The following is a 25,870-nucleotide window of genomic DNA, read 5'->3' as shown; positions in this document are numbered from 1 at the left end:
CTCAGCTGAACTCCTTTTTCCTTCAGTGGCTCCACAGGCTCTCACCACCTTCTGTAATTCGCCCAAGTGCCCATTATTTAGACATTTCTAGTTGAGTGTTGGAACGACCTTCAACCTGAGGCAGCACAGCTGAGACTGAACCAATTAATTCCTAACATCAGTAAATCTGGCTTTGTTCTTCCCCAGCCCTAATGGCAGGACATTCAGGTTAATTGCAGTGCCCTCCCTGATGCCAGTTGGATATCAGCTCACTTTGGCTCGCACTCGATTCGAACCTGGAATTTTCTCGTGTCTGTGGTTTAGCAATTGGCAGATATTTAAGTGTCAGACCAAAACCAGGCACATACACGAGCGAGAGGCATATATTGAAGCAGTGATGACAGGGGGAACATGCACACATAAGCTACATTCATACCTATACATACAAGCAGCACATGAAATACCAAAATACCAGGGCATCCTGTGGGAGGGGAGGAGAAAGAATAATATGCATAAAAGAGACTCTTTCTCACATAAAAAGATAAGCAGACAAGTCACTTAAACCACAAGTGTTGCATGCACATATTAAAAAAAAGCCTGCGTGCATAGCGAAATACAGAATGCTAAACAAAATCTGCTGTGCGCAATTGGCTGCCGCGTTTTGCGCACAAAACACAGTCAATTCACTTTACAGGATATTCTGTGAAGAGCTTTGAGGCGTCTCAAAAACGTGATAAGGCGCTGTATCAAATGAAAGGATTATTATTAATACGTGAGCAGGTTAGGTCGTCCTCACACACAACGCATTAGATGCAGAAATGAAGAAATGGGATAAAGTGTAAAAGACAAGTGCAATACATTCTCACCCAGAGTGGGAAGGAGCCAAATGCAGCTCTCAGGTCCATCCATACAAGACTCAAGCGCACGCTCACACAGACACACACACACAGACAGACACACACACACACACACAAGTATCATGCGAAAACAAACATAGACATACATAATTAGAATTTACACATTAGTAAATACATAAGACAGACAATCTTGAACGAACTAAATATGAAAGCACATGCACACATCGCGACTACTTGTGTAGAGTTTGTTACAAACAAAGCCAGAGATGGACACGCAAAGCTCATGTATATTCTACATGTACCTGATGTTCCCAGGCAAGCAAAGCACAGGCAGGAGTTGCAACAGAAGCACATAGGGAAAGCAAACATAAACAAGACATTTATGTGCACACGGACGTAGAAATACAAGGCATATGGGACATTAACAAGGAAAGCTCATGCTCGAAGCACATCGAGGAGACGCAAAAACAAGCAGAAGCACAAAATGAGTTACATACATACAGGGCACAAGATGGTGAGCATATACACCAATGGTGTGTAGATATACACAATCATGCAGACAAACCATCTCTTCATGAGAAATTCAAGGGGACGTGCCTTACACATACACAAGGTACACATGTAAGAGATGTACACGTACAGACAGCACATGCCTGACACACAAGGCACTTGGCAAACACTCACAACATTGCACTCAATGCACCACACTATACAATAAGTTCTTTGACACCATGGTTTTGAACAGTATATAATTACACATGGCGTATATACAATTGCCGTTAGCCTTCAGATACCAATCATTAAGATACACTCAAGTATAATAGATTCCACAATTAGTACTGTGTAAAATAGTGCTTTCCTTTGATGCCTGTGAATTCATGTCTAACCGCTCGCACACAAAAACCAGTTATTTAAGGATAAATTTTCAACTTAAAATTGTTTCAATAAATGCCCTTTTTTATCCCCTTAATAGCATTTAATGTGTTACCTTTGAAAAAAATATTCTAGGGATGAATTTTGTGCAGATCAAGGTGAGGCATTCCATATGGAAGGACACATTACCGCCTAGTTTTGACACCAGGGTCGGTATTCACGCCATTCACCTTCAGGGTAGGTATCGTACAGGTTAGATCATGTGCAAACCTTCTCGTACACAGCAGACACACGCCACAAGCCTCTGAACAGCACCTCCTCTTCCACTTGAGTGCAGTTTCCATTTTCCACACCGACCAAACTGGTTGGAGCACGACTGCGAATTCAATCTCAATTGGTTGTAAATGACCTGCAGTTTTGTGGCATGGACATGTGCTCAACAGGATCAGAATTTAGAGACAGCCAATGTAATGTCATTTGCAGCTTTCACCAGTAGCCGAGGGGAGACTCATCTCATCAGTGTGGACTAAATTTCAAATCAGGTTAAACAGATGAAGGCTCACCATAACACAAGATGCCATCCTGCCCCCCCCCCCCCCCCACCCTCGACAGAATCCTGTTTTAAGTGTAACGGCCCCTGGTGTAAAGTGCTCTGTGGCACGTGCATTTACTGTGCTGGAGGAAACTACTTTTATGCTGGCTTTAGTGACGGAACAAGTAAAACTGAAGTAAAATGGATTGCTTATTAAAACACTTCATTGTCCTTACCTTATTTCACATTTTATTTTGTTAATTTGTTTTTCCTATTTTTTCCCCCCCTCTAATTATGGTACAAGGTGAGCATGTTCCTACAGAAGAATAAATTGTTACCAGATCCCTGGACCCCAATTTTGGTATCAATAGCAGAGCAGTTAATGGATGGTAAAAACTCAGAAAAATCGACAAAATTTATTCCGTTCATAAAAATCTTTAGCCCAAATAGCAAACCCACCCTCTCTCCCTCTGTGAAGGTTAGCACTTTACGAGATTGCTTATACACAAACTATGAATCAGGTAAATGTCAATGGGAATCTAATACAGCAGACAGCAGTGCAAAATGAAGGGAGGAAGCGGCCACCAATGTGCCAACGTTAATTAGTCAGCAACTCGATTTAAGAAGGTTGTTTCATCAAAAAAAGGAAGAAAAGAAATGTGCTCTAAGTTCATGATTTCTTGGCATTTGAATGAATGTATTAGGCAAAGCGATGATGGAAGGGGAGAGACGTTAAAGCCGATAGCTGTACATTATGCACAGGTTTAAACTCAGGCGACACAGTCACTCGTTCTTCCTCTGTATATTCATACAGATAGCTGGAATGGGACAATCGAATCCAAATCGTGGCACTGAGCTCAGTCAGCACGGACATTTTCATTGGAAATCGGAAACTGAAATCTAGGAACAACAGCACTGAGCCAGCTAAATCCCACATTCTGTTTCAAACATCAACCTCCCAGGAAAAGGTTCTTTTTTGACTTCATGATACACATTCCAAGTGAAAGGGACTGTCCATTTCAAAGAAGTCCATTTTGTGCCTTGTTAGCAACACTTTTTCTTCTTTTTACTGTTTTTTGTAAGTTTGATGACGTCGTTTTGCTGCTGTTGCTGCTGTTTGGCTAAGTTCTCTTTCTTGGCTCTGAGGACCAGCTCCGTGATGCAGTTGAACATCTGACGAGACAAAAAAAAAAAGACGATAATACAACATTGCAAAATGCAGCACCAAAATGGTCCTGCTTAATTTCTTCATCAAATTGGATCAGTTAAGGAAAGCTTACCTCTTCCACATTGAGGTTCTCTTTTGCACTGGTTTCAAACAGCTGAATCCCCATCTGCTCTGCAAATTTCTGTGCATCGTTGGTCTCTACCACCTTGCGTGCTGGGTCATCATTCTTATTGCCAACTGAAAAAAAAGTATAATAATGATACCTGCATTTGATATAGCACCTTATCACGTCTTCTAGACGTCTCAAAGCGCTTCACAGAATATACTGTAAAGTGAATTGACTATATTTTGTGACCAAACGTCAATTAGACACAGCAATGTCCCACAAACAGTCGTGGATTGAGTGACCAAATTATTATAATATTTTTATTAAAAGGGATAATTATCCCCAGAAAAGAGATTTACCAATCGACTAACAACTGGGTCCCTACTCTCTGCTAGGTAAACAGAGGGCTGTGGAGTAAGGAAACTTGATCAACATTTCGCCCTACCCGCTTGCGAGCCGAGAGCTCTAACCACTAAGCTGCAGGACTCCTGTATGCACATTTTGTTAAATGGATGTAGAATGAATTGCTTTTAATGTGAAAGACAGTTCACGCTTTCCCCTAAACCCAAAATGATTGTTTTGGGAACGAAAAAAAAGCTCCATTGGAAACTCCAGAAGTAGAGCATTGATCCCTCAGCTGCTCAACAACAACAAGATTCCATTTATAAAGCGCCTTTCACGTCAGGAGGACGTCCCAAAGCGCTGCACAGTTGGGTCATGACCCGAGCAGGGGGGAAATGGTCAGGGTGAGGGGAGGGAAGGGAGGGAGCAAGGAGGGGGGAAATGGTCAGGGTGAGGGGAGGGAAGGGAGGGAGCGAGGAGGGGGAAGAGAGTCGAGAGGGGAGCTGAAGGCACGGTCAAAGAGAAAGGTTTTGAGACCGGCCTTGAAGGAGGAAAGGGAGGAAGCGGCGAAGGCACTGGGGATGGAGTTCCAGAGCCTGGGGGCTGAGAGGCTGAAGGCCCGACCACCGATGGTAGGGCGGTTGGGGCGGGGGACGTGGAGCAGACCAGAGCCAGAGGAACGGAGGGTACAGGCGGGTAGGTGGGGGGATAGTAGGTTGGAGAGGTAGGAGGGAGCGAGGCCGTGAATGGCCTTGTAGGTGAGGATGAGGATCTTGAAATCAATCCTCTGGGGGATGGGGAGCCAGTGGAGGCGAGCGAGGGTGGGAGTGATGTGGTCGCGGTGTCTGGCGCGGGACAGTACACGAGCTGCAGAGTTCTGAATGACCTGCAGTGTGGAGGGAGGGCCGGGAAGGCCGGCGAGGAGAGAGTTCCCATAGTCCAGCCTTGAGGTGACAAAGGGGTGGACCAGGGTTTCAGCCGCGTGAGGGGTGAGGTAGTGCCGTAGTCTGGCGATGTTCCGGAGGTGATGGAAGGCGGTGCCAGTTGTGGTGCAGATGTGAGGGAGAAAGGACAGCTCAGGGTCGAACAAAACGCCGAGGTTCCTGACTGGCTTTGAGAGGTGGAGAGTGCGGCCTTGGATGCTGATGGTGTCAGCGCCTGAGGTGCGGAGGCGCTGACGTGAGCCAATCAGGAGGGCCTCGGTTTTTCGCACGTTGAGCTGAAGAAAGTGCTCCTTGGTGAAGGAGTCACAAGTGGATGAGTGACACACTTACAGTGAGGATAGGGAATGGTAAGTAAAAACCTCAGGGAACCTGTACAAATAATTCTCAGACGAGCACAATAATAATGTTACACTCACCAAGTATCCGGCACACATCATCACAATTCTGGTTTATTTCATGTAGCCATCGCTTCACGTTTACAAAGGATTCTGCGCTGGTCACATCATATACTACTATGACCCCATGAGTGCCTCTGTAATACCTGTCAAAATAGAAGTACACAATTGGTTTGACTATTTTAGCTTTTCATCCACATCTTGAAATCCATAAATTATATATTCACACAGGAACACACCCTCCCCAAAGAAAAACTGTTGGTGACTTTTTTGCTTTGTAATAATGCCCTTCAATGCTATTTTTTGCACAAAGCCTTTTTATCATTAGAAATTGTATTACTGTGTATATGATAGAAGAGTGGGGGAGATGATCCAACTCTCTATATACGATCCCTAAGTGGGTATATTGAGCCCATCCCAGCCGACTTCACATTTCTACACAAACTCGCCTCTAAAAGTAGACACAGAACGCAAATGCACACAACACGTCAGAAACTACACCCCCCATCAGACAATATCCATGTGTAAATGGCATACATATGTGGAACTTGGTTTGGTTAGGATACTCATTAAGCACGGTGATGGGTTTCCACATGAATCAGACACCCGATTGACCAAAAAAAACACAGTACCCATAGCTTCCTATTTCAGCAGTTTACTACTTCCTCTTATCCAGAATTTCAGTTTCATTAACAGCCCTGAATACTGAATACTTGATCAGAAAATACAGTCACACCACTTTACAGTATATCTTGTAAAGCTCGAAATAAGACACTGTATCAAATGCAAGGATTATTATATTCACTACATCACCAATATCCACTAATTAATTACCTCTCTAATGGATTTCAATAAATTACAATTATCTGCTGATACATCTGTATCCCAGCAAAAAAAAAGCCTTCAGGGCGAGTAAAGTGAAACTAATTGCCTCCGTGTTCATTATATACCGATGAACATGCTCCCTTTATAACACACACTAGCAAGGCCTAGGATCATACATTGAAACATTACAATTTAATGAGTTACAAAGCCATAGCTTTTAAACTTCAAAACTAATTTTAAACCTTTCAGATTAAATTGTGAGACTTTGTAGAATTACTGTACTCTCTCACCATCATGGGAAATGAAGGTTTTGTTTTTTTTGAGGGGGGCAGCAGCCAGGTATCTATACACATGCAGAAACCCATCACTATGCTTAAGTGTATCCAAACCAGAGTTCCATACATCCCACCTCTGCATGGGAATTAGAGATATTTGTTGAAATGTGTACTCTCTCCCTGGAGGGAAGCATCCTGCTTACCTAATCCCGGAAAATATTACGCGCAGGTGGGGATGAGCCAAAACTTGGGAAAACTTGGAGTACTCCTGGAGTCTAACCAGCTAAAACCGTATAGCTTGCTATTTAGACGCCTGGCAAGCTTTTCCGTTGCTTATCCAGCTAGGGCTTCAGCTTGTTGGGTTAACGGAGCTGAGTGGAATAGTCTCTGTCCTCAAAGACTGCTGGTGAGCACGGCTGTGCTCTCATCAGCAGTGCCTGGAATACTGCCAATTCAGCTATGAGGAGATCCCCTAAGGAGGATAGTCACATGTAAGGATTAATTCAGTTGCTTGTTGAAGAATACAGTATAAACTGGAGGGTGTGTGAAACAGACACTTGAACATTTTACTGCAGGTATTCAACAAGATAGCAGTTTTACTAATTAAAATTCAGCCAATTGCAACAATAAAATTACATTTATACAGCGCCTTTCACGTTGGGCGGACGTCCCAAAGCCCTGGACAATCAGTGTTTTAGACCCGAGATCGTGGTCGGGATCGGGGAGGGTGACAGCAAGGGAGGGTGGGGGAAATGAGGGTGACCGAAGGCACAATCGAAGAGGAGGGTTTTGAGACAGGTCTTGAAGGAGGCAAGGGAGGGGGCGAGGTGGAGGGACTGCGGGATGGAGTTCCAGAGGGTGGGGGCAGAATGTCTGAAGGCCCGCCCGCCCGCCAATGGTGGGTCAGGCAAGGTGGGGATATGAAGCAGGCCGGAGCCTGCTAAGCGGAGGGAGCAGCCAGGTTGGTAGGAGGAAGCAAGGCCGTGGAGGGCTTTGAAGACGAGGACCAAGATTTTGAACTATATCCTCTGGGTGATGGGGAGCCAGTGGAGGATGGGGGTTGATAGGGTCGCGGAGCCTGGTGCGGGAGAGGACACGGGCTGCAGAGTTCTGGATGATCTGCAGCCTATGGAGGGAGGAGTTGGGGAGGCCGACAAGCAGGGAGTGTGTATAGTCAAGCCTCGACGTTATGAATGTGCATTTGAGGGTCTTGGCGGCCTGTGGTGTGGGACAGTGGCGGAGCCGGGCCATGTTGTGGAAGTGGGAGAAGGCAAAGCGGGACCAGGCATGGAAGTGGGGTACAGAGCATAGTTGAGGGTCAAACAAAACGCTAAGGTTTCGCCAAGGCAATTGCAAGATTAAAATGCTGGAAAGGATAGAATATGTGCAGATAGATCAGTGCTATTTAGGGTGGTTAATTTCATAATAATTTCCTAGGTAAACGTTTAGGTTTCTATATGATTTAACATTTCTTGTGTCAAAGGCTGGATTTTAGGGCAGCACTGTACAAGTTAAACGGGCAAAAGCCTTCTGTTTTACAACTGGTTGTCCAACAAAGTCCAGTTGCACAACCTTTCTAATACCTTAAATGAGTAAACTGAGTGGCCAATGGAAAAACAGGCAGCGTGATAACAGAAAACCATGCCCTAAAATGCACTGATAACAACAACTTGCAGTTACATAGCGCCCCCCTCGCAGGGTAGCGTCACAGAGCGCTCAACAGTGGCGGAGCCTGACTCCGAGCCGGGTTGCGAGGGGAGGTGGCCGTAAGCACGGTTGAAGAGGAAGGTTTTCAGTTGGGACTTGACAAAGGGGACACACTACCTTGGTTACTGCACTGAGAGCATCCCAGCTCTCATTGAGGACAGTTTCATCGGCATCATTTAAGAGTCTGATTAAACCAGCCATCAGATTCCTAACGTGGGGGAAATAGTCAGCCTTGGACTTGGAGCAGCACAGCCAAAGAGGAAAGTTTTCATGCGGAACTTGAAAGAGGGAGAGAGGGGACAAGAAGGAGGGATTGAGGGAGAGTGTTCCACAGTTTTGGGGCATAATGGCTGATGGTGAGGACCAGCATTTTGAACTATATCCTCTATGTGATGGTGGGGCGAAGGGTGCGAAGGACGAGCAAGAGGCCGGTGTCAGTCCAATGAAGGCGCCGGGTGGTGGATTGGAGAGGGAGGAGGTCAGAGAGGGAGGGAGGGAGGTGCCAGGGAGTGAATGGATTTGAACACAAGAGTGAGGATCTTGATCTTGAAGTCAATCCATTCAGTAATGCAGAGTCAGCGGAGCCTGTGGCCAGAAGTGGTGAGATATGGGTACGGAGTTTGGTTCGGGTCAGTATGTGGGCGGCAGAGTCTGACTGAGCTGATCTTGTGAATGGTGGAGCTGGGAAGACCGGCGAGGAGTGTGTTGGAGTAATCCAAGCGGGAGGTGACAAACGCATGCACAAGGGTTTGGGCTGCATTTGGGGTAAGGTACGGTCGGAGGCGGGCAATGTGGCGGAGGTGGAAGAAAGCGACCAGATGTGGGGGGGGTGAAGGACAATTAGCAGTTGAACCGAACGCCTACGTTGCGTCCTAGTTCGGTGAGTTTGAGGGAGAGCCCAGGAAGGTTGAGGAGTTTAGATATACAGGAGTGAAGACGTTGACGGGAGCCAAGGAATACGGCTTCCGTCTTGTCCATTTTCAGCTGATAAAGACAAAAGCATTTGGTGTCAGGGTAACTAGTAACTGTATGGTGCAACTCAGCAGGTCAGAGGCACACTGAAAAGTGAAACTACATTCAGTTATTTGTACATAAATAAAATGGAGGGTCAAATCACCAGAGTGAAAGAACTTCCCCTTGTGCTCACAAACTGCTCGTATCCATGATACCAGCACCTCCTGGATGTAGAAGTGGTTTGGTGGCCCCTCCTTCCCCAACTGGAGCCTTCAACAACTTGATTGATACATCTGATTTATGGTTAAATTTGTGCATTAATCTGCTGTGGCTAGGATGGGTTCAATTGTAAATGAGGGGCTGGGAACATGAACTCATTATAAACCAGTAATAGAAGTACTTGCATATGATTTACATCTCGTCACATCTTCTAAATGTCTCAAAGCGTTTCACTGGATTACTGTAAAATGTAATGACTGTATAGCTTGTGGGCAAAATGTGACCACCAATTGCGCACAGCAGTGTCCCACAAACGGTTGTGGATTGAGTAACCATTTTTTTATATATAAAGGTATTATTACACCCGGAAAAGTGTTCCATCAATCGACAAACAACCAGGTTTCTACTTACTCCACATGTCTCTGTTTACCCAGCAGTAAGGAAACTTGCCCAATATTTTGCACAGCCGGGAATCAAACGCAGGTCCTCTCGCTTGTGAGGTGAGTGTTCTAACCACTAAGCTACAGGACTCCTCAAGTGGAGCAATACGCTAAATATTCCCCACCCACCGAAAAAAATATCACTGAGGAAAGATAAGGCAACGGGCTTATGAGAGACTGTGGGCGGTAATGACTATAATTAGACAGAAGTGTCAAATGTCTCTGTGTACATCTTTTAAAAAGCACCAAACAGACAATTGAAAAGCCAAACCGGATAACTAACCAAGTATGAAGTGACACCTCGAATAAATTCAGAGGAATTGTGTGTTTTTTTTTCTATAAATTTCAATCGAGCCTTGTAAGGTGGTTTCCACTCTGACAAAAGAAACCGATCTCATTAAGGAAACCACAATGTCTTGCTGTTCAAATATATACATCACGAATCTCCAATCTGACAATTAGCAATCCTTACAGCAAAACTAATATCTGTCCTTGCACCCGACCACATGCACAACTGTGCACAACAGCATATAAATATGTTAGCATTCAGTGTTTATCCTATTTCAACCCTATCTGTGGATAGCATGGCTGGCAATGCAGTTATGGCAGACGTCCATTGGAGAACAGAACTGTGCTGTCGACACACAGGCACCACCAGAAACCTCATTAGTCGGTTCATTTGAGGATCCCAATACTAAAGGGAGGTGAGACTATGAATATACACAGTCATCTTCACTAAATATGGCTAAAATATTTGAGTAAAATCTATGCATTGGAAACGATTGCAATGTCGATGGCAATAAAATGCTTGCAGTTTGAGCAGACCTTAGATCTGGGTTTTTAATGGCCGAGTTGCTAAAGCCACTGTCGACACTGAACTACAGACAAAAGACCAGGTTTGATCCCAAGCCTACGTTTTGTTAGCTTCTTAGGTGGTTCACATTAAAACACGCAGCCTTCTCTCCCTCGCATAAGGCTGCCGAGAAAACCAGTCAATCACATTACTACTCCAGACACTTGCTGCAAAAGGCATGTGTACACGTTGGTTGACGGCAGAATCAGGCTTGGGTGTGACTACCTGAATAGAATCCAACAGAATCCCCACTCACTGTGTCAGCTTCATACCAGGCTTCTCAGATTATGGAAATGCATCTCAGCAAAAGTCAGTAACTTACTGTGCAAGCCCCCCCAAAAACAAACTGTGGGGGTCAGTCTGGCTCAGTTGGTGTTCTCACGTCTGAAAGATAATTACTTTTGCATATGACACCAATGTGTGTGTGTGTGTGGGAGGGGAGTGGGGGGGTGGAGTGCGTGGCAAGATTATGGATCTGACAAAGTGCTCGACGGGTTAATCGCATGGTCTGATAACTAGCCAATGAAGTTTGAATCAGAAGGTTGATAATTCAAGCGCCATAAAGGCTCACTTGGCTTGAATGCAGTGCTGCGGAGTTTATGCTGTCTGAGGTGCTGTCCTTCAGATAAGACATTAATAACAGAAACTAAGGCTCACCTGCCTGTTCCCTAAAGATCCCACAGCACTATTCAAAAAGAGGGAGGTTTTTCCCAGTATCCTGGCCAACAATCCTCCGAATAGAAAAAAAATCATTCACTTCATGGCTGGCAAAGCAGTTATGGCAAAAGTCCATTGGAGAACAGAACTGTGCTGTCTACATACAGGCACCACCACATGGCTGTTTATGGGATACGGTTGTATAGAAACTGGCTTTCATCTACAAATAACCAGTCATTAACCTTTACAGTAATCGTGTGAAGCACTGCGAGTCATTTTGATGATGTGATATGCTCTCTCAAATGGAAGGATCATCATCCTCAATTTGGACCTGGAGTAATTGAGAGAGATCAGCAATTCCATTTTCCTTGAACATCCATGTACATTGTTTCGTGCTGCGATCTGCCTTCACCGAAACTAGCAGCTCAATGCCTCCTACACTTCGATCTCCTATTGCTGCTTTCAGTTACTGAATCTTCAGTAAACTGCAAATACCAATTGCATCAGGAAGAGATAGTTTTACATGAATATGGACCTTGACTGCAGGAAAATAATGACAGTCTGGTGGCAGCAGATCTGGTTAGGCTGATCTGAGGCAACAATCCCCAAAAGGGAGCCGCCCAAGAAAGCAAAGAACTCCTCCCAGGAGTATACTCCATTGAAGGGCGTTAGCAGCTGGATCAGAGCGCTCTCATTAAAAAGATATGTACAACCCCCACCCTCCCATTATAATCATCCTTGCATTTGATAAAGCGCCTTATCACTTGTTATGCTTCACAGGATATTTACTGTAAAGTGTTGTGATCTCACATAAAGTCACAACCCACAGCTAATTTGTACACAGGAATGTCCCACAAACAATGTCTAATAGTACCATGGGATCTTTAATGTCCACCTGAACAGGCAGACAGAACCTTGACTTAATGTCTCAGAGCACAAGCTTAAAGTCCTTACCCAAGGCTTGAACTCCAAATGGTTTGACTCAGAGGCAAGAGTGCTAACAACTGAGCGAGGCTGACACCATTGGGAAGGTGAAAAGAGTGATTTGAACAGCAAGTTGTCCCCTTACATGTGAATTTCCCACTTAGTAGAGCAGGTACACAGTGCACATTATGCAGACAGTACGAGAAGTGAAACAAAAGAATGCTTCTATACAAGATCGCTTAGGTTGTTGTTGCAACACCTATGAGATTAACACGAATCTCAGGGGACCCAACACAAAACGGATTAAGGTTACATAAGAACATAAGAAATGCTGGACGATAAAAAGACCAAAGTCCATCTAGTTCACCTTCCTGGCAGTCGCATGCACATACGCCCCATAACGTTATTTCCTAAAAGAAAACTATCTAATCTGTTTGAAGGAATCAACATTTCAGAGGTTTGTTTAGTCTTCTCAACAATTTTTTTTAAAAAAAGGCAAAGGTCCAGAGCAAAATTATGCTCAGAGGCTGCTCTTGTTTGCTAACTAACCTCACAGGTCACTCGACAGAAACAATTGTTCTTAATGGAATAGCAACCTTCTGACCCCATCTTCCGAAACAATGAGAGTTTCAATTCTACAAGTTGGCAGGCGCGACTGTTGGCAGCACAGAAGCTGTGAAGTGGGAGTACATCCAGTTTCATTTTAAAACTTGCCCACATGCCACAGAGTCCAGCTACCATGTAGCTTTCTCTTTATATCTGACAGAGCTGAGACAAATTTAATGCAATATGAACTGGTGTCAGGCTGCTTACCGTTGGCTGAGGAAATAACTCACATTTTATACAGTGGGTGGAAATGTTATAGGTCAACGGCCTGAAGTGTGAAGTAACCATCAACAACGCCAAAAAAACACTATTTTTGGATTATTTGACCCAAATAATTGTTATGTTAAACACTATGAGTTGTGTATACAATAATAATCATCATCAATAACAATCGAAAAATCCACGACTGCTTGTGGGACACTGCTGTGCGCAACTGGCTGCTGTATTTCGCCTACAAATATACAGTAAATTCACTTTATAGTGTATTCTGTGAAGCGCTTTGAGATGTCTTTGAAGACATTCAAAGCGCTATATCAAATGCAAGATTTATTATTATGTTCAGTTGTGAACAGATTCCGTAGCTGCAATAATAATAATCCTTGCATTGGATACAGTGCCTTATAACGTCGCTGCAACATCTCGAAGCGCTTCAAAGAATATACTGTAAAGTGGAGCGACTCTACAGTATTTTGTGGGCGAAACACAGCAGCTAAATGCGCACAGCAGCGTTTTGAAAAATTCGCTCCACACATTTCAAGAGTCACAAAATGGGGAATTTTATCATTTTTGCTATATCCATGTAGTCCTCTCAAAACTATACTGAACTCCAAATAATTCAAAAGACAGAATTATCAGCATTGCTCCTTATTTTTAACAGAATTATTTCAACAGCTTTGGGGACCTTCCTGGGGTTGGCCATCCAGAAATGGGCTACTGCAAAGGGAGCACTTTATCAACAAGATCCTCTTAGAAGAACTATAAGCTGACAAGATCCGCTTAGAAATTTATAGCAGTAGAGGCCATTCAGCACATCATACTGACTGCATGAAAGAGCTCTGTTCAGTTCCATTCTTGACAAGTCGCCTGATTGCCAGAATTTTAAAATTCTAGCATCGAATATTGAGCCTTTCATGTTGGGAGGATGTTTCAAAGTGATCAAATCATTTGAATTTACTGTGAAGTGTATTGATTCTGTAGCTTGTAGGCAAACAGGTAATGTTCCACAAACAGCTGCAAAAGGAATGAACACATTTTAACAGGGGGAATGGTCAGCCAGGACTCCTGGTAAAGCTCCATTCTCTTAGGACTTTGGTTCAAGGCTCTTATCTGAAGGATGGCACCCCTGACAGTGCAGCACTCCTTCAGCAATGCACTAAGTATCAGCGTGCCAATCAAAGTCCCAGTATGGGAATATTCGCAAAATAAAGTGATAATGAAAAATAATGCGTGCATCTGACATGGCACCTTATCCCATCACTGAGACGTCTCAAAGAGCTTCACAGGATTTTACTGTGAAGTGTAGTAATTATTTGCAAGTAAACAGCAACCAATTGGTGCGCAGCAATGTCCCGTGACATGAAGTGAATGACCAATTTGAACGGCCATATGAGACCTTGGCTTAAAGTGGTATCTGAAGGATAAAAATGTTAATAATAAGGAAATTAACTCTAAACCCACTTCACCTGCATCTGAAAAAAGGTGCCACTCAAATAATTAAACCAAGCTAAACTCAGCTCATATCCCCCTAATTAACAGGCTCTTTATAGTACACTGTCACAACCAAACACAGCGACTACCGACACCCAACTCAAGCTGAGCAAAGTTGCTAAAAATAATTCCATTCTATGTTCGACAGTTTCGTTCTGTGCTCCTGCCCCACACACCAGATTTATGAAAAACTGAAAATAAAATCTAACCGATTAAGCTTATATTTCGACTGACTGGAGTGTCAACAGAATGTACCTCAACGCAGACCAAATTTCCTGTCAACTCAGAAATATGGCTTTCATCAGCGGATGTCTACAAGCGCAAGCGTATTCAAGCCCATTGTGAGAAACTGCCCAGATATCTGATAATAGCAAGTGCTGAAAAGCTGCTCTCAAAACATTCCATGAAGAATGAACCCCCTCAGAGGGAGAACAGGTAATGAGCAGTGAGTGCATTTTTCTTGGACCATTGTGTAAGGTTTAATTGCAACTTTTCATAAATCCTGCACCTTTTACAAATCCACATCACAATTTATATTTCCTCACACAGATTGAGTGTACAGAATTAATCACCACAGGATTGATGGTATAATAATATTAATCCTTGCATTTGATGTTCAAATGTAATTTTGTTGTTGATATAGCACCTTATCATGTCTTTGAGATCTCTCAAAGTGCTTCACAGAATATACTGTAAAGTTTTGTGGGTGAAGTGTATCAGCCAAAAATGGAAGAAATTGCCTGTACCGAATTCCCTTACTCTGATAACTAGATTCAAATTCAACACCCTAAACTGTTGGGCTGGACGTACCCAACATTATTTTCTAGATATTCTGTTCAAGTTAAATGAGGAATCACATTAAATGCTTTGTGGAATAAAGTATCTAATCTATGAGCAATGATATAAAAGAAACCTTCCTCAGATCAATCTGATTCAGAAGGACTTCAAGGACAAAATGCACAGTCACTACGCTTTACAGTATATTGTGTGAAGCTCTTTGAGACGTCTCAAAGACGTGATAAGGCGCTATATCAAATGTAAGGATTATTATTATGTTATGTACTGGTTATAGGACTGTTTTATTGGTGGTGTGGAGAGAAAGGGGGCAAGAAATGTTAGAGGCAGTTAGAGAACAGTATTAGAGCTATGGATCATTAAGAGGCACACATTGCTAATAAAGATTCTAGGTGTCTGGTTAAAAAAAAGTAGCCCATTTCCTGTATGCGGTTCTGAGCTAGACTACTGCTGGAAGTGATGTCAAAGACAGGAAGCCTAGCCACAACAGGTCATATCATAACCAAACCCTGGCTACTCGTGCTCAGTAATGCAGCAGATCAACTAGCTCACATCAGGCACCTAAAACATTGATCACGATCACTAACATAGTCTTAGAACAAAACAGTAAACTGAGATTTTCTTCTGCAATAAAACAGCCACAATTAGAATACAATTGACAGAGATTTCACAAATAACAAAAATAAGAGACTGACAAATTACAGAAGTGATAATTAAAAACATGTGAACTATTTCTCATTCTACAAAGAGCTCAACAACAACTTGCATTTATGTAGCACCCTTCATCCCAGGTAGTGTCCTGGAGAGCTTGAAGCTCAAAGCTGACACGAGGATCAAATTGCATCGAATCAGACCCTGAAAACAATCCACAAATGTATCCACCCCTAAAATGACAGAGAGCGTGTGGCTAGGTAGAAGGGCGAGAGATAATCCTGGATGATAAACTGCTGGACACTGTTTACTTTATCATATCCTTTATCCTTGATGACTATCAAAACCATTCTTTCACTTGCCAGCACACAGGAGTAGGGACGAATCAACTAGCTCACAAGCTTGTTTGGCAATTGTATACATACAAAACATTACCTAGTGTTTAATTTGGCTCACTCTACAGCAGAAAGACAAGCCTACCTGCAAATGGCTTTGGGAATAAATTGCTCCCATGCATTTACTATTACTTGGCTTTGACATTACAAGCCATCAACTGACCATGCAATGATAACCAAAATACACACTCAATTATAACAGCCCCGAGTTTATTATGTCTGATTTTTAGGGACACAAAGTTCATACTCACGTGGATGTGATGGTTCGAAACCGCTCCTGACCAGCCGTGTCCCAGATCTGCAATTTTACTTTCTCGCCATTGATTTCCACAGTCCGAATTTTAAAATCTACTCCTATTGTAGTAATGTAGCTACCTGTGGAGATTAGAAACAGAGTGCTCACTGACAGAAGCCATCCCAGCAAGTACAAACAATAAACTCAGGATTAATCTGAATAGTTAGAACTGGAGAGGCGAAATTCATATTGGATCTACACAAATAATAATTTATTAGTAATCTTTGATATAGCACCTCATCATGACTCTGAGATGTCTCAAAGCACTTCACAGAATATACTGTAAAGTGAATTGACTGTACATTTTAAGGGTAAAACGGAGCAGCCAATTACATACGGCAGTGTCCCACAAACAGTCGTGGATTGAATGACCAAATTTTTTTTTTTTTTTTTGAAGGGATTATTACTCCCCGGAAAAGCGATCTGCCAATTGACTAACAACCGGGTCCCTACACTACTGTGGAGTAAGGAAACTTGCCCAAATGCAAAGAAGTATGACAAGATCACATTTAGAGTACTACGTAAGTTTTTTGGTCTCCATTTTAGAAAAGCTATCTAATTATTGGAGGAGTGATAAGGAGTTGACATGTCTGGACGTTAAGACTGTTTCGGCACACATATCTTCCACTTTGAACTTTCACTTTGAAAATCAATGATGTAAGAGATTGGGTAGTGCAGTGGGTTAGATGCATGGTTTCACTTCTGGGAACTGGGTTTGAATCCAGCCAAGGAGGATATAATCATTTGCTCTTTGTCAACTGTAAGGGGCCAAAGAGAGTTACTTTAGACCATTCCTACTACGTGCAAAGTGCAGCATAGTATTAGATTGGGCCAGTAGTTGAAGAATCCACTGATATGATAGTAAAATCTTCAATTGTATCTTATATGCCTTGTGGTATACAGGAGGTGGGTTTGTAGAAACCTATACAAACAGCTTCCTGTGTGTGGGAGCACATTTGAGCAAGCACGCAATAGTGCTGCGCTGTTAGCTTGAGCTGGTCGCTGCAGTGTGCTGAGGAATGGTAAAGATCTACATTTTAAAATCTTTGCAACTCAGAGGACACCAATCAATTACCCCTACTGTGCAATTCTTATAATAATAATGCTTAAGAGTATTCAGGAACTAGACTACCACAGCTATCGCAGAGAGAGAATGATTTGTTTCTGATATTCCTTTGCCAAACATAAAATAATAATAATAGTCCTTGCACTTGATAGCGTCTTTGAGACGTCTCAAGGCGCTTCACAGAATAAACTGTAAAGTGAATTAATTGTATATTTTGTGGGTGAAATGGCGGCTAATTGAGTGACCAAATTCTTCTTCTTCACGGTCAACCAAGAACAAACAAAAATTAGAAACAACAACTTGCATTTACATAGCACCCTTCAGGCAGGGTAGCGTCATAGAGCACTGAACAGAAGGTGGGTTGGACCGAGAAAGGGAGATGGGGCAGACCGAGAAAGTACCAGAGGCATAAGGTACTGACTCAATCATCGGCAAACATTGTTCATATAGGGATGACTTCACTCAACTGTAGTGGAGACTTGAAAACAGCAGGAAAATGAAGGACTCAATCTCTGATCTTATCTTTGGTATGGTACCAGAAAGGTGGCCGTTTGTCTGACGTCGCTTACAGTACTTTTTTTAAAAAACATTTTTTTTACAAAATGTCCTGATCTGGTCCAATTTTGAATGGCACGCAATTTTGGAATGAAATGCACAAAGAGCAATCATTTTAATGCACCTCTGGTATAGATCTAGAGGGGAGGTGTCAATCTTGTGCTTTGCTAGAACTCAAGTTTTATTTCCAGAGATTCCAATTGGTGGAACTGACAGCATACATGAGATTTACAGCTTGATCCCACTCCTCCAGATTATCTGGTTTTGGCCGCTCACTACAGAGAACATAATGATTCCACAATACAGTTGTTCAGAATAGCTCATCATCCAGTAAGTAGTGTCCTGTCACTGTGTGAGCAGAAACAATATAATTCTGGAGCTGGATGAATCAGACAGGAACTGGGGGGGAGGAACACTTCATTTAGCTCATACACATAACGAAAGATAATGTAATAGAATAACTTCAAATCGTACAAGCACACTTACCTGAAAAAGTGTTATCTGCGAATCGCAGTAAAAGACTGCTTTTCCCCACACCTGCAAAACAAATTTAGAACCATCAAGAGAACTATCAAGAGAAATATCAAAGTCCACTTAATACAATGCAAACCTTCGTACCAACAGAGTTAATTGTCTTTTAAACAGTCATTCACTCCCACACCCAAATGTTAAAATGAAAGTACAACTTGATAAGGCAGAGTCAAGAGTAAATGTTCAACAAGCATCAGAACCAAGCACCCGGGAACAGAAACTAAAACAAGGAGCAGAACACCTATAGTCTTTTGCTATGAATCTACTACAATGCAGGAAGCAAAACAACTAGAGGGGAGATGAGAATTTTTTAAATTCTTAATATATAGAGAGAGTTGTCACGGTCTGGAATGCACTGCCTGAAAGGGTGGAAACAGATTCAACAACAACTTTCAAAAGGGAATTGGATAGGTACTTGAAAAGGAAAAAATTGCCAGGATATCGGTGAATGCGACTGATTGGGTGGCTCTTCCAATGAGCCAGCACAGGCACGACGGGCCGAATGGCCTCCGCTGTGATGTAATATTCTATGATTCTATATCAGGAGGGATGGCTGAGTACAGTTGAAGTAGTAAATTTAAAAAAATATATTACTGGTTTGCAAGAGTTTTTTCTGCTATAAGATGAGGGCTGCTACCAACTAAAATGTTTCTGCATCTGGCAACCTCTGCGAGCGCTAAACAGGACCAGAAAAATTATAGCATATTCTTGCTATAATTCTTATTGATTCCTTCCACCCTCCTCCATCAACCGCTTACAGTGCAGCGTGGGATATATTTTGCATAGATTCTTTAGAATTCAACTGATATGATGCCTCAACTCAAGCTATGAAGAGTACCCCCTAACAGAGTAATGCCGTACTTCTAATTCCCCACAACAAGCATCCTTGTGGCCTTTTGAGTGAGATCGCCAATTGTTAATGACTTGAGCACGGGTCGTTTTGTATTGTTGATTTACATTTATAAGGAATTGAGAAGAGCCTGCCCCAAACTCTGACTCCTTCAGCTAACACACAAAAATGAATGTTTTATCCTATTAATGCGGAATGAACTTGAACGCAAATTCAAGAATTAAATTTACCAGTTTCCAACGGAATGAATAGCAAAACATTACACTGAGCAATTCAACCACTGCAGTAATAACAGGCAAAACAAGAGATGACTTGCAGATCACAAAGCACAATGTGCTATTCCAAGGCCATGAGTGTAAGTGGATGCGAGTCGTGATGTTGGGAATAATTTCATTTGAGGCTGGCAACTACCAATACTGCAAATACACAGCCACGTGGACTAGTCATGCGTTACTGTGTAGTGACCGCCAACTTTTAATTTAGATGCCATTATTTTCTAGCCATTCAAAGTGCAAACTGGTCCTGACTACTGATGTGTGCAAATATAAATAAACTTTGCTCAAGTTAAATAAGTATGCTCTCTGTCAGAATTACTGTACACATACAAAACAATCACTACATGTCACAGCAAAAACTCTGTGAAACTCTTAAAGACATTTCTGCTCACACTGAACGCCTTCGCTCAGCTGGCACGTCTGCTGCACGTTCCTAAACCCTTCCGCTCCACAACTGGCGGATGCACTTTCAGCCACTATGTCCTGAATCTCCGGAACTCTTTGCCTTAATTCCTCAGTCTTGCCCATCTTCAATCACCTGAAGATTTTCCTCTACATCCGTGCCTTCAGTCACCTCCCTCCTTTCCAGTTCATTGTCGAGCCACACCCGCTGTTAAACACTCCGAGATGCCACCCACGTGAAGGGTGCTGTATAAATGCAAATAGTTGTGTTGACAAAACGCTAAGACACTATATAAAATGCAAGGATGATGATTATTAAGTTACAAGTATTTTAGGGGTCATCTTAGGAAAAAGGGGACTACCTGAGATTATTCCATGGAGAGGAGGAAGTGGGAGGGTGGGGAGAAGAAAGCAAAAGAGGCTTAAGAGAGACAATATACAGTACTAAGAGAAAGGGTATGTATCATCAAGCCCTTCCAAGGAAGAGATTATGCAAGGTTTGTGTCAAATTGTTTACTCCATTTCTGCTGGCAAAAATTTTAAAAGGCTACTTTATATAGCCTGAAATTTACAATAATTCCAGACATTAGAACAACAAATATCCTCTTTATTCAGTTTAGGGAAGTATATTCTACTGCAGAGTCACTGTCACGTTAAGTTTAGATAAGGTACATATATGGCTTTCCTCATTTTCAAAATTATTTTTAAAAAATTTGCCTAAATATATACAATATGTTCAATCACTTCTGCGATCTACTTTGAGGAGTCCTCCTGACATGAAAGAAGCTATATCAAATGCAAGGATTATTATTTTAATTAACCTCCACATGCACAAACATCCCACTGAAACTGGGGTGGGAGGGGGGGAAAATACCCTTTAATAAGGTCCCTATAAACAGCTTTAGACCACTAAGCACTTTGAGATGTCTCAATGACGTGACAAGGCGCTAGATCAAAAAGCAAGGAATATTTTTTTTACACAATTAACACCAACAAAGTTTGCACTTTACAGCAAAATAAACTGAAGGTCCAAGAGTTCAAAGTGTCTTCACCCACACCTATCCCACTTCGTGACAAACAGGTGAGCGGCCAGTAGGCCACAAACAGGGTTCTCAGGTCCCTGCTGGCCACGCTGCCCTCCCCATTAGGAAGGCGGCACGTGAGAAAATCAAAACCATAAGCCCACATCAAAACAATTCATCACCCAAGTTGGTCCAGGGCCAAACAGAAGTTGTGCTCCTCACCCTGCATAAAACAAAAGCACATTTTCCAGCAGGGCTCAGCAAACACTCTGCTGATTTTTTGTTTTTTTGTGTAAAAAAAGGAACAGTAATAATTTGGCTATTCAATCCACAACTGTTTGTGGGTCACCGCTGTGTGCAATTGGCTGCCGCGTTTCGACTACAAAATATGCTGTCAATTAATTTTATAGTATATTCTGTGAAGCACTTTGAAACGTCTCAAATACATAATGAGTCACTATTTCAAATGCAAGGATTATTATTATCTCCTGTAATGTAGAGGTTATGAATTGAATACACTTGCTCCAAACATTCCACTTTCAGCCTCTCTAATGCACTGAAACAAGCAACGATCTTCCTCCTCTCACCTGTGTTACACGTCAAGACAAACAGCAGTCCTGGCTGAATTCTATAAAATACTTTAGAAAGATCCGAATCAAAATGTGAATTAAAAGCACTAATAGTTATCGTTCCCCAACCAAAGTTATTTCTCACAGTCATTTAATTTTAATTCCTGGAATGAAACCCATTATTACTCTAGGTTTTAATCAGCGATACACAATTGGAGCTCATCAGATACAGCTTCTAGAATTTAGAAAGAGGAATTCCTTATCCGTCATAGTTGAGACTGATTGTTTCCTGCTACCAGGTACACAGTTTAGCCTATGGGTTGCACCCTCCCTGGTTTTGGATGGACCAAGATATCATGGGATACAAAACAAATCATTATTTGAAATAAATGAGCAATAATAAAAAGTATTCCATTTCATTAACTTGCCTTTCTCACGAGTAACATCTCAGAGCACTTAAAACAATTTCAACACCATGTTTCAGAGAAGCTGCAGTTCTGCCGAATTCAGAGAAAGCAGCTCATTTAAAAACATGGAACAGGATTTCCTGTACTGCACCATGTCATCAAAGCCCTTTTAAGTTCCATAACTCTGTCCTCAAAGGACTAAAGGAAAAGAAATTCCTTGTCCTGTAATCTAGCAATCTAACATTCTTTGTAGCTACCACTGGTGTGATGGCATTCTTCATCAGATAATCTCTCGCAAGAGTCAAAAATGTCTCAAAGCAGCAAGTAATATCATGTTTTGAACCATACTTTTGTCACAAACACACCCCAGTGGCATAGGTTTCTGCACAATCACAACCATGTCCGATTAAACTGGCTTTGGCGCCATGCCGCATTTCGTCCACAAAGTATACAGTCAATTCACTTGACAGTATATCCTGTGAAGCACTTTGAGACGTCTCGAAGACATGACAAAGCAGGCGCTATGTTAAATGCAAGCATTGTTATTATTATTATAACCAACTTCATCACTTAAATAACTGTACAAACATAATATATATATAAAAAAACATAGTAACTGGGCAAAAGTCACCGTCAAACCACACAAAATGTGCGAAAAACATTACGACAAAAACCTTGCAGCGTTGATCCTCTACGTGTACAGTATAGTAAGTACCACCTCACTTCAACTCTCAGCCTCAGTCAGTGACCAGGCAACGCACTGACGTATTGTTGTACTTTCCCTTCGCTGCTCCTTGAGCTCCCCCCCCGCCCCAACACCCCTCCCCACCCCCACATCCCCCCCCAACCCCACACCCATCCCCACGTCCCCCAAACACCCATTCCCGTCCCCCCCCAAACACCCATCCCCGTCCCCCCCAAACACCCATCCCCGTCCCCCCCCAAACACCCATCCCCACCGACCCCCCCAAAACACCCATCCCCACCGACCCCCAAACACCCATCCCCACCGACCCCCAAACACCCATCCCCACCGACCCCCAAACACCCATCCCCACCGACCCCCAAACACCCATCCCCACCGACCCCCAAACACCCATCCCCACCGACCCCCAAACACCCATCCCCACCGACCCCCAAACACCCATCCCCACCGACCCCCAAACACCCATCCCCACCGACCCCCCAAACACCCATCCCCACCGACCCCCAAACACCCATCCCCACCGACCCCCAAACACCCATCCCCACCGACCCCCAAACACCCATCCCCACAGACCCCCAAACACCCATCCCCACCGACCCCCAAACACCCATCCCCACCGACCCCCCAAACACCCATCCCCACCGACCCCCAAACACCCATCCCCACCGACCCCCAAACACCCATCCCCACCGACCCCCAAACACCCATCCCCACCGACCCCCAAACACCCACCCCCCAAACACCCATCCCCACCGACCCCCAAACACCCACCCCCCCCCCAAACACCCATCCCCACCGACCCCCAAACACCCATCCCCCCAAACACCCCACCCCCCCAAACACCCATCCCCACCGACCCCCAAACACCCATCCCCACAGACCCCCAAACACCCATCCCCACCGACCCCCAAACACCCACCCCCCCCCAAACATCCATCCCCACCGACCCCCAAACACCCATCCCCACAGACCCCCAAACATCCATCCCCACCGACCCCCAAACACCCATCCCCACAGACCCCCAAACACCCATCCCCACCGACCCCCAAACACCCATCCCCACCGACCCCCAAACACCCATCCCCACCCCCTTCCCGGAACTCTTCCTCAATGCCTTCCCCTCACCCCCCCCTGTACCCGGGAGCTCATCCTCACCCCCTCTCTCTCCCCTGAGGGGACCTCACCCCTACCCGAGGCCTTCACCCTCACCTCACCCTCTCTCTCTCTCCCGCCGCCGCCTCTGAGCTGACACTCACCCCTCAGCCCCAGTGAGTCTCCATTTTAATTACAAACCGTCGCCCGACCTCATTTACTCGTCTAAGAAGCAGGAAACGCGCTGCTCAGTCAGACAGGCGGCCGCTCCGCTCCGCTCCACCCCTCCCTCCCTCCCTTTGCTCCCGCTAACCCTGAGGGAACACCCGGCCTTGCTTCAACTCCAGCGCCGGGGCCTCGGCCTGTTTCCTGCCGCCGCCGCCCGGCTCCCTCCTCCCTCCCTCCCGGCCGTCGCTCCGCAGCTCCTTACCGCTGTCCCCGATGATGAGTAGTTTAAAGAGATGGTCGTAATCCCGGGCCATGACGGCGAAGCGAATGGGGGGAACGGCAGCAACGCTGAGCTTCTCAGCTCTGTCGGTGTGTGTCGGTGCTCAGCCCTTCTCTCAGGAGTATCTGCACAGGGCGGGCGGGCGGCTGCGTCTGTCCGCGTCCCGCTGGGCTCGGCCCTTTCCGTACACGTTCGTTCATTTCCGACGCCGGTCCGCTCCCAGGCTGTCTCCGGCTCGGCTATTTCCGGCAACGCTCGGCTCTTTCCGGCTTCGCTTGTCCAATCTCACCGGGCTCGCTCGGGTATTTCCGGAAACTCTCGGCTCTTTCCGGCCTCGCCTGTTCCCGACATCTAACCGGGTTCATTCGGCTATTTCCGGAAACGCTCGGAGCCACCTGTGTTTCCACCCCACTGCCCTGTCTGTCAGTCAGTCTGTCTGTCCCCAGACCTCTTCAAGCCTCTCCATCCAACCTCTGTGGAATTAGTTACAAGGGCAAGTTCTCCTTACTCACCCCTTCTGAATTGATGACTTGAAAACTTAACAACTCGTCAGAACATAAATAATAATAATAATCCTTGCACTAGATCCTATATTTTCACCCACAAAATACAGTCAATTCACTTTACAGTATATTTCTGTGAAGCGTTTGGAGACGTCTCGAAGACGTGATAAGGCGCTGTATCAAATACAAGGATTATTATTATTATTGATATAAAGCCTTATTACATCTGCGAGACGTCTCAAAGTGCTCCACAGAATATACTGTAAAGTGGAGTGACTATATTTTGGGGGCAAAACGCGGCAGCCAATTGCGCAAAGTAGTATCCCCAATTGAGTGACCAAATTATTATTAAATTATGTTATGAAGCTCCTTATATTAACATGGATAACAACAACAAAATTACATTTGTAAACTGCCTTTCATGTCGGGAGGATGTCCCAAAGCGCTGAACAGTTGGGGATCAGGACCCAAGCGTGAGGAGGCAGGGTTGGGATGAGGGAGGGCAAAGCGGTAGGAGGGTACAGCTGAAGGCACAGTCGAAAAGGAGGGTCTTGAGTTATGCCTTGAAGGAGACAATGCAAAGGGATTGTCATGACCCAACTGTGCAGCGCCTTGGGACGTCCTCCTGACGTGAAAGGCGCTTTATAAATGGAATCTTGTTGTTGTTGATTGTGGGATGGAGTTCCAAAGGGTGGGGGCAGAGAGGCTGAAAGCCCGGCCGCCAATGGTAAGGCAGGTCGGGCAGGAGACATGGAACAGGCTGGAGCCTGCTGAACGGAGGAAGCGGACAGATTGATAGGGGGTCAGAGGGGGCAAGCCCTTGGAGGGTCTCGAAAGTGAGGACGAGGATTTTGAATTCTATCCTCTGAAGGACGGGGAGTGAGTGGAGCCGGGCAAAGGTGGGCTGATGGGGTCTCAGAGCCTGGTGCAGGAAAGGACACGAGC

The 25,870-nt window shown here is 44.3% G+C and overlaps 1 protein-coding gene across 2 annotated transcripts; it reads right to left on the bottom strand.

Moving 5' to 3' along the window:
- Positions 1 to 1,571: 1,571 nt before the first annotated feature.
- rab35b (RAB35, member RAS oncogene family b) lies at positions 1,572 to 24,605 on the bottom strand. 2 transcript variants are annotated; one of them, XM_007908731.2, is made up of 6 exons: positions 24,405 to 24,599; positions 18,607 to 18,657; positions 16,456 to 16,579; positions 5,218 to 5,342; positions 3,522 to 3,646; positions 1,572 to 3,414 (listed from the first exon to the last, which is right to left on the bottom strand). In XM_007908731.2, exons 1-6 carry the CDS (start codon positions 24,454 to 24,456, stop codon positions 3,286 to 3,288), a joined length of 606 nt encoding a protein of 201 aa, XP_007906922.1. In that variant the 5' UTR covers positions 24,457 to 24,599; the 3' UTR covers positions 1,572 to 3,285. The 2 variants fall into 2 exon arrangements, with proteins under 2 accessions (XP_007906922.1, XP_042193395.1); XM_042337461.1 differs by lacking the exon at positions 3,522 to 3,646 and having other exon boundaries at positions 24,405 to 24,605.
- Positions 24,606 to 25,870: the final 1,265 nt, after the last annotated feature.

This window comes from Callorhinchus milii, unplaced genomic scaffold, assembly GCF_018977255.1.
Source record: "Callorhinchus milii isolate IMCB2004 unplaced genomic scaffold, IMCB_Cmil_1.0 Scaffold8, whole genome shotgun sequence".
Taxonomy (NCBI): Eukaryota; Metazoa; Chordata; class Chondrichthyes; order Chimaeriformes; family Callorhinchidae; genus Callorhinchus; species Callorhinchus milii.
Note: the sequence above shows the minus strand (reverse complement) of the source record. Positions and strands in the feature narration are given on the sequence as shown.

Excerpts from the sequence above, each read along its gene's own strand:
- rab35b (XM_007908731.2), bottom strand. The coding sequence starts at position 24,456 with ATGGCCCGGGATTACGACCATCTCTTTAAACTACTCATCATCGGGGAC. Across the intron at positions 16,580-18,606 it reads CGCAGATAACACTTTTTCAG|GTAGCTACATTACTACAATA; the intron begins GTAAGTGTGCTT and ends TAATCTCCACAG. Across the intron at positions 5,343-16,455 it reads TTTCGAACCATCACATCCAC|GTATTACAGAGGCACTCATG; the intron begins GTGAGTATGAAC and ends CTATTTTGACAG.